The 8,992-nt window shown below is 33.3% G+C and overlaps 1 protein-coding gene across 1 annotated transcript; it reads left to right on the top strand.

Annotated features, from left to right (window-relative positions):
- The first annotated feature begins 3,108 nt into the window (after positions 1-3,108).
- On the top strand, positions 3,109-7,817 carry LOC113509702 (toll-like receptor 7). The gene has a single exon (XM_026893100.3). The coding sequence runs from the start codon at positions 3,714-3,716 to the stop codon at positions 7,473-7,475; it is 3,762 nt and encodes a 1,253-aa protein (XP_026748901.2). The 5' UTR covers positions 3,109-3,713; the 3' UTR covers positions 7,476-7,817.
- Positions 7,818-8,992: the final 1,175 nt, after the last annotated feature.

Genomic DNA, 8,992 nt, shown 5'->3' with positions numbered 1-8,992 from the left:
GGATTAGATATATGGAAATAAACACTACGATAATGTCGTAATGTTCATATTATATTTCACTTGTTTCTTTATTTTACTTTCACACCAGCTATAACTAGGAATATCTTCGAAAATGTTGATAAACATGTATGTATGGGACTATTTATCAGAGTAGTTGAATCTGTGTACTGTCAGATTTTAATATTTCAACTTGATTATGCAGCGTTCGAAAAATTACACTTTACGTACCTACTACAAAGTTTAAAGTTTTTAACTATTGTATCTCACAATAACTTACGAGCTATGACTATTACAACATACCTACAGATTTTAGACTAAAATAACGCATGGGCTTCGCAAATACAGTAACTAAACTGAATAATTATTTTCGTATTTATCTCTTATTTAACATGTTTATAATTAATAATGTCCATGTCTTTTCTAGCTTTTAACTTTAACATTTGCAATTATTAATGCAAGTTGCATAAAAATATAATAAAAAATAGTTGTAAAACGAGATTACCTACTAGTAACTCTGTGACGAGGCTTCAAGTTACCAATGATTTCTAATGGAAAAGCTTATGCTTGCAGTGTGAGACAAGTGTAGTGTAACGTGACTTCAGTATTAGGTAACCAGAATGGTAATATTTGTTGATAAAATAGATTCAAATAATATCTATTTCGACGTTCAGATATAGCCGAATAATAGATTGAAGCAATATACCGAATAATAGATCGAAGCAAAGAAATCATGCAATTTGAAGTTTAATTTTTTCCGAAATTTATTCTTAAGTCAGAGAACTTTGTGTAAAACGAAGTCGGCCTAGCATTCTTGACACCATAAGGCGCACCGACATAAGAATAGTAGGTAATATTTATTTTAAATGAATGAGCATGAATGTATGGAATAGTAGCTTCGTCTGCATTAACACCTGGTATACGTTGAGGGAGTACCAGCGAGGGACGATAGAAGAGGACAAAGGCAGGTCAGTCAATCCATCAAGATGAATTTATTAAGAATTTATTTCGATGGTTTCTAGGGGAAACTACGTGGAGTTCGACCTAACATGGTATATCGCTAGAAATGGAGCTGTTAGTTTCACTAATAATCCATTCCTTCTAGTAAGTAGTATTATTCAAGTTTAATGTCATTATAGTACCTTTAAAATAGGTTAAAATGGTTTTATTAATCTTTATTACGGCCTAGAAATACACGGTTCGGTTGATTTGCTCGCCAATAAGTGTTCAGTGTAATAATATGCATGTACCGGTATATTTTCACGAACTGTTGCCATCGACCTACATATAAATTTATTCTGTCTGACTCATATTCCAATAATCCCCTAGTGAAAACATACAAATGGGAAGAGAGTAATCATTTAATTAAATGCAACCTAGCTATATATTCTATTGTAGTTTTTGTAATGTCGTACTTATCATGAGTACAATGATATGTACAGGAGATTAAATAGAAGTCGTCAGTATCCTTTTAAGGAAATATTGTAACAGTGAAAAAAAAATTTTATTTTCTTCTAAACTAAAAATTCTTGAGCATCCCCTGCATCTGTAAAGAGTAGGAGTTCTATTATACTTTATCAACTCATGTTTCTTAGAAATATTTTCAGTTTGATTGGTAGGACATTCCCTTAAGAGGATGCTAATTACGCGTGGATTTTAGACGAAGCAAAAGTAATGATATCATAGACTTAGTACATACTTAGACTTTATAAACTAAGAATGATATAGACCACTTCCACATTCCGTATCAAGATGAAATATATACAAGTTTTTAAATTAGACCTTCAGGAATAGAATCTTGTAAATAACATTATTTAATAAATTTATTTTGATGTAGTACTTTTTGCAAGATGTGGGAACAAACAGATAGGCAGACGAAACTTCTAAAAATTTTTGTTTTTGGCACCATTAGTCTTATTGAGCCTTTATATATATATACATATATATATATATATATATATATATATATATATATATATATATATATATATATATATATATATATATATATATTTAAATATCTTCATGTATAGCTGTCGTGTAGTTATATTTTTATAAGAATAGGTCGATACATTTTTGTCTAGTTTTGGGTAGTGATGTAATGTAACAGAGACTTTGTTGCAAGTCAAAAAGTCTTGCTTGGCTACCTTTGTCCCACTGCATCACGGAATACGCCAAACATATGAGTTTTACTCATAATATCGCAATGGATATCAGAGTTGATTTTGTTGTAAATTGCAAAAAAAAAATATTATCGCTTATTACATTCGCTTTATATTACTACAGACTAATCTATTTGTTACTATTAGAAGTATTTGTTATTTTTGATATAATTTGGGATAGAGTCGGTGAATAAACAGCATTAATAGTTAGAAGGTTTTATTAATTATCACAATATTGTACACCGCTCTACGCGTTGACATTGATGCTCCTTTCCACCTTGGGTTTCCTGGAAGAAAACTCTTGTAGAGTTAAATTCGCTTTTGTACACTTGCTTGCTTTTGTCATATTTTTTTATGTATTATTATTGTGTACAATAAAATATAAATAGAAAAAGGAAAGAAGATTCGTGAACATAAATTCCTAGTCCAGCACTTTCTGAGCATAGACTAAAAATCATACACCCTTTTTTTCATTCTAATATCCAATCTTAGATATATGATAGTGATGTACACATTGATTTCAAAAATTTTTGTTTCAAAAAGGAAGAAGTTTTCTAATCTCCTGTATTTTTTTAATTGAACTGGAACTTGATGCTTCAGACCATCAAAAATGGAAGTTTCTTTTGCGAGCCCTATGTCCTCGATAAAGGCGAAAAGGAATACATCAATACTCCATAATATTTATTTATATAAGTACGACTTATTTTCAATATAACAGTTTTGTATACAGATAGCAGTTTAAAATGTTAAATTATTGCCCTAATTCTTTAAATATGATACACTGGTGTGATTTTCGTTATGTACTTCAAATCATTAGTATCAAATAAATAATTGAATTAAAATAAAATTACAATTGGAAAGGTTGACTGGTTTATTTTGAGTTGATGTCATTCATCAAAGTCAAAGGCTTGATGTCCAAAGGATTATTATGATTCTCAGATGTTTGTCTTTGTATTCACGTCATATAAATAGGTACTTACTTAGACCTACTATTTAAATAGTTCTTTTAGTACTACTTTGACATTTACAAATATTTTACAGTGGGACGGTTCGTATGTATAAGCAATCTTTATAGACGGATTAATTAAAAATACAGTGGGTGGATATCTTCATCAGAAAAATCTGTCGAATTAAAATATCTATATCATGGACTCTATGTGAGTTCAAATGTACCTATTTGTGACATTTGAAATTACGTTCAGAATAATAAAAACCGTTATTTATTTTTAAATATCAAAACTATTGGGGTTACTTAATATGCGACAATAGGAGAGACACGGTGCGGTCTGCGGGTTCGTATTCCACTCGCTTGGAGCGGCGCGCATTCATGGCATTTCATTGTACGCGGCAGTCGCGGCCTCGCCTCCGCGGGGGGATCGCGTGCTTGCGTTGCCATGCTGCGCCACACGCACACTGCTCTATTTACAACCCCGTACATAATCATTGTTATCGAAACATTAGTTCGCGGTACTCGCGTCGCGAGATGAACATGACCGGTCACCACCCACGAACTTTACTTTCATTCATCAAAATTTGACAAGTGATAAAAATGAAATGGACACAGTGCGGCTTACAATGATAATTAACGCGATATTCTTTTGTTTAGTGATGGGCGCGGCGCTTACGGAAGCGCCTGACGATGCAGATCCATGTTTACGTGTGTCCGGTGAGAATGGTTTTGTGGAGTGCAATGTACGGACGTTGTCGTCGGACAAGGATGTCGTTGGTTCGATGCACTCGGATGGCGCGGAGCGGCTCGCAATCCGATGTAGCCCTCTTCTTCTCGAGAGCACACTGCGGGATCATCATTTTGGAAAAATGCAAGGTTTGGCGGAGATATCTATAAATAACTGCAAAATTCTTCGTCTTCCTGGTAACGTGTTCGAGGGTTTACGAGGCCTAAAAACATTGAAGGTACGCACTATGAACACCGAGTGGAATAGCAATAAAGAGCTTGATTTGACATTAGGTGCATTTAACGGCCTCAGAGAATTGCACACTTTAGACTTAGCATATAATAACATCAGAAAGATATCGTCGGACCTGTTCTGTGCACTGGAAAATATAATTTCTCTCAACTTGACTCATAATAAAATCAAGTTTGTCGACGAACTGGGCTTTGGTCATAAATGTGGCTCTACATTGCAGACGATAGATTTGAGTCACAATGATATTATGTCGTTACCAGCTGACTCGGAAATTCTGCATTTGCGGAGACTGACGCAGCTGTACCTGCAAAATAATAAAATAAGTGAGTTGCCTGGTGACGTATTCAGTGATTTACTTTCGTTAAAAGTTGTAAATATTTCTAATAATGCAATAAATTATTTACCAGAAGGATTATTTTATAATACACGAGAAATTCGTGAAATTTATATGCAAGATAATGAGCTGGAAATTTTGCCCAAGAGAATATTTAATCGGTTGGAACAATTGCTCGTTTTAGATCTTTCGGCGAATAAATTGAGGAGCGACCACATAGAAGATGAAACGTTTAGTGGTCTAATAAGATTAATCGTGCTCGACCTGTCCCACAATGCGGTCGCAAGGATCAGTCGCAATATGTTTAAAGACTTGTTCTTTTTGCAAATACTTAATTTGAATAATAACAGCATAGGACATATTGACGATAATGCCTTTTCACCGCTTTTTAATTTGCATACATTAAACTTGGGTCAAAATAAAATACGCACTATCGAAGATCATGTGTTTAATGGACTATTCATATTAAATAAGCTTAATTTAAATAATAACTTATTGTCTTATGTTAGTGATAATGCATTTAAGAACTGTTCGGACTTAAAAGAATTAGACTTAAGTTCAAATAAGTTAACAAAAATTCCTGAAGCAATTGTACAATTACCTTTTTTGAAATCCTTAGACTTGGGGGAGAATTTATTGACAGAAATAACAAATAATACATTTCAAAATTTGTCGCAGTTAACCGGGTTGCGTTTAATTGACAATCAAATTGGAAACCTTACTGCTGGTATGTTTTGGGGTTTACCTAGCTTGCAAGTACTTAATTTGGCGAAAAATAAAATACAATCGATCGAGACTGAAACCTTTCAAAAGAACACGCAATTGGAAGCCGTTCGGTTAGATGGTAACTTCATTTCTGATATAAACGGTGTATTTGTGGCTTTAACAAAGTTATTATGGTTGAATTTATCTGAAAATCATTTAGTTTGGTTTGATTATGCCTTTATACCAGGAAGTTTGAAATGGCTGGATATTCATGCAAATTTCATTGAGATCCTTGGTAATTATTATAAAATTCAAAATGAATTGCATGTTAAAACATTAGACGCGAGCCATAATCGTTTGGTAGCTCTGTCAGCGATGTCTATACCTAATAGTGTCGAGTTACTGTTTATAAATAATAACTTTATATCGAGCATAGAGATCGATACGTTTTTAGAGAAGGGAAATTTAACTCGCGTCGATATGTATGCCAATGAGATTGAAAGTTTGGACATAAATAGTTTGCGCGTTTCGAGAGCAGCTGATGATCGAGCTCTGCCCGAGTTTTATATTAGCGGAAATCCTTTCAGATGTGATTGTACAATGAAATGGCTTTTACTTATTAATTCCATTACTTCTAGACAATATCCACGTGTGATGGACTTGGAAAATGTGATATGTAAAGAATCTTATGTACGCGGTGTCAAATATCTTCCAGTAAGTTCACTCCTAGTAAAAGATTTTTTGTGTAAATACGACAGTTATTGTACAGATTCTTGTAATTGTTGCGATTTCGTTAACTGTGATTGTAAAGCTGTTTGCCCCAGAAATTGCTCTTGTTATCACGATTCGTCAAAAACGACTAGTGTAATTGATTGTTCTGTAAAACAATTAAAAATAATACCTCACGATTTTCCTGTAGTTGCAACTCATATATATTTGGATGGAAATGTATTTAATGATCTCAATGAAACTATTTTTAACTCAATGCGTAACGCTATTGTTATATACTTGAATTCTAGTAATATTATACATATTCACAATAACACGTTTAATAAACTAGGTGCTCTAAAAATATTACATTTAGATAACAACAAAATAAAACGTTTACTGGGTCTCGAGTTCTCTAAGCTAAGCAACTTGAAAGAACTGTATCTTCAGAGTAATGTTATTGAGTATATTTCAAACGAAACGTTTTCCTCTTTGGGCGCCCTGGAAATTTTACGCTTGGATGGAAATAGACTCGTAAATTATGGAGTATGGCATTTAGACAATAATAAGAAGTTGCAAACAGTATTTATTGGTAGTAATTCTTGGTCATGCGATTGCAAATACTTACAAGGTTTTTTAATTTATATTTCACAAAATGTCGAAAAAATTATCGACATCAATAATTTGTGGTGTATAAATGAGAAAATGAATCCAGCAAAGAAGCCATTGCATTTAAATATTACAGTGTGCAGTGAAATAAGTGATTCCTCTATGATAAGTGCATTTTTTGTATCTAATAACTTGCCTCTATTGGCATCTGCTTTGACTGGATTCATGCTTATTTTACTCATATTAGCTTTAGTATTCACATTTAGATATGCTTGCAGAATGTGGTTGTATTCGAACTGTGGGATTAAGCTTTCTCCTCTAGCCGGTGCCTTTAAGGACGCTGATAAACTTTATGACGCTTATATTTGTTATAGTCCTAAAGACGAGGAATTTGTTATAGAGTCGTTGGCACGAGAATTAGAAAATGGTTATCCATCTTATCACCTATGTCTGCATTATAGAGACGTACCGCAATTTGAGGCTACGTACGCTCAGTTTCCTGATTTGGTCGTCGAGGCAACGGAAGCCTCGAGGCGTATTATAGTAGTTCTAACAAAAAATTTTATCGTAACTGAATGGTCACAGATAGAGTTTCGACAGGCTCTACAGAAAGCGCTTCGGAAGAATCCACATAAATTAATAATAGTCGCCGCAGGGCTCGTCCCACGAGATCCGGAACTAAAGTCATACTTTAAAACGGGTTTAGAGATAACGTGGAAAGAGAAACGCTTTTGGGAAAGGTTACGTTATGCGATGCCGCTGTCGAAGCGTCACGGTCAAAAGTTAAAAAGACTCAATTATGGAAGAAATTCTAACACATATACTGTGGACGCATCTGTGTTGAATAGTACTTGTCAAACGCTCTGTGGTAAGTCGGCAAATTCTGTGGAGCGCTCACCATGTGACCGCCCGCTTTCTGAACATATCTATTCAACAATTGACTCGGATTACTCGTCTAATGATTTCCAAGGGCGCCCTAATCAGCCACAGTCCGTGGTTTTGCAGCATACTGTTCAAACGTACCTGGTATAGAGAACCTCAGTAAACATTAACCCAAATGATCTCCCATGATTGATCTGTAAAGCCTTAGACGTAGCCTTAGGCAATCGCTAAAATCTTGTTTGATTATAGACGAAAATCGTCCGATGTTGTAAATAATAGAACTTTATAATCAATTTCTATAGTAATGTAACTTTTGTACAATTATACCAAATTTTCGCATTTCAAATGATATGCTTCTTCGTATTTATTACTTTTTTTAATAAAAAAAGTTTTAAGTATTAATTGGAAAGACTGTAAATTATTGTGTAGTTGTATTTCAATTGGCTGATGTTTGTATAGGTATGTAATTAAAGAAATTTATGAATGATAAAATATGATTTTTAATGACACTTCCTTCCCTTTTAGAATGCGGCATTATGTCGATGGAGTAATAAAAATGCGCGAGCAACATTAAAATACATGTTTTATTCTGTTTTCAATGCTGTTTTTATGAGAATGGCTAGATATGGAGCAGCTGGCTTGTATAAACAAAATAAAAATGGAACGCAGCCGACGTAGCTCTGTACGTCAGCTACCAATATTCAACATTAGATATACCGAATATGCTTTGCATGCATTCACAAACTGAAATACGTACATATATTAGGTTTTACGTGAGCTTTCATGATACACCTTGAATTTTAGTAGTTTTCCGGCCTTCAACTTGAGGTCTTGACAGATAGATTGAAATCTAGATACAAAAATTAGGGCGAACAGAACTCTTTACAGTTTCATTTATTTTTATATATTATTTTAATTACAAATGACTTTTCAGATTATTCTGGCAAATTTTATTAACAAGAATCTAATTATTTATTTATTCTACTAGAATAGATAAATCTTTTTTACACCAGCATCCAAATAAGCTTAATATAATGCATGAAATAACGTTTTTTACATATCGACGATAGCTTTTGGATGAAATAAGTATATAAAGATTGTCCTCAAGATACCGACAGCAAAAAAGCTCGTGTATCGATTTCATGTTTTTCTGCTACCTACAGTTAGACGGAACGGTCCCTCTTGCTATTTTGTATGTATAAGAAAAGTCTTCTCATTTATAACTTAGCTACATAAACTTTATATGCCGCATGGGACTTGAATTGATCACTTCGTCTTTGCCGTCTTTGAAATGAAAGGCATGTCATGGTCTTATAGAATATGTATGTAAGAATATTCTACGTGATGATTGTGTAGTATGTTATAATTTTATTTCGGTCATGGCTTTTCAAAGAATTCTTTAGAGTTGTTTCGGTTAACCTAATATTTTAAAAATAAAAATACGTGTCTTCTTGTTTACAGTGGAGTTTCTGCATAACAAGTACTAAAGCTTTATATTGAGGTTCCAATACAGAAAAAAATTGCATTTGTTTTATGAAAATTAAAAATTTTGCTCTTATTTGCAATACCAATTAAATTAATACAAAATAATTTTGGACATCTGTTATCCAAAAATTAATTATTAAACACGATAACAGTCATGTGTGTCAATATTAAAAGACAGAAAA

This window comes from Galleria mellonella, unplaced genomic scaffold (assembly GCF_026898425.1).
Source record: "Galleria mellonella isolate WM207_F2 unplaced genomic scaffold, CSIRO_AGI_GalMel_v1 utg57, whole genome shotgun sequence".
Lineage (NCBI taxonomy): Eukaryota > Metazoa > Arthropoda > Insecta > Lepidoptera > Pyralidae > Galleria > Galleria mellonella.
This window is presented reverse-complemented; position numbering and strand designations above follow the sequence as displayed.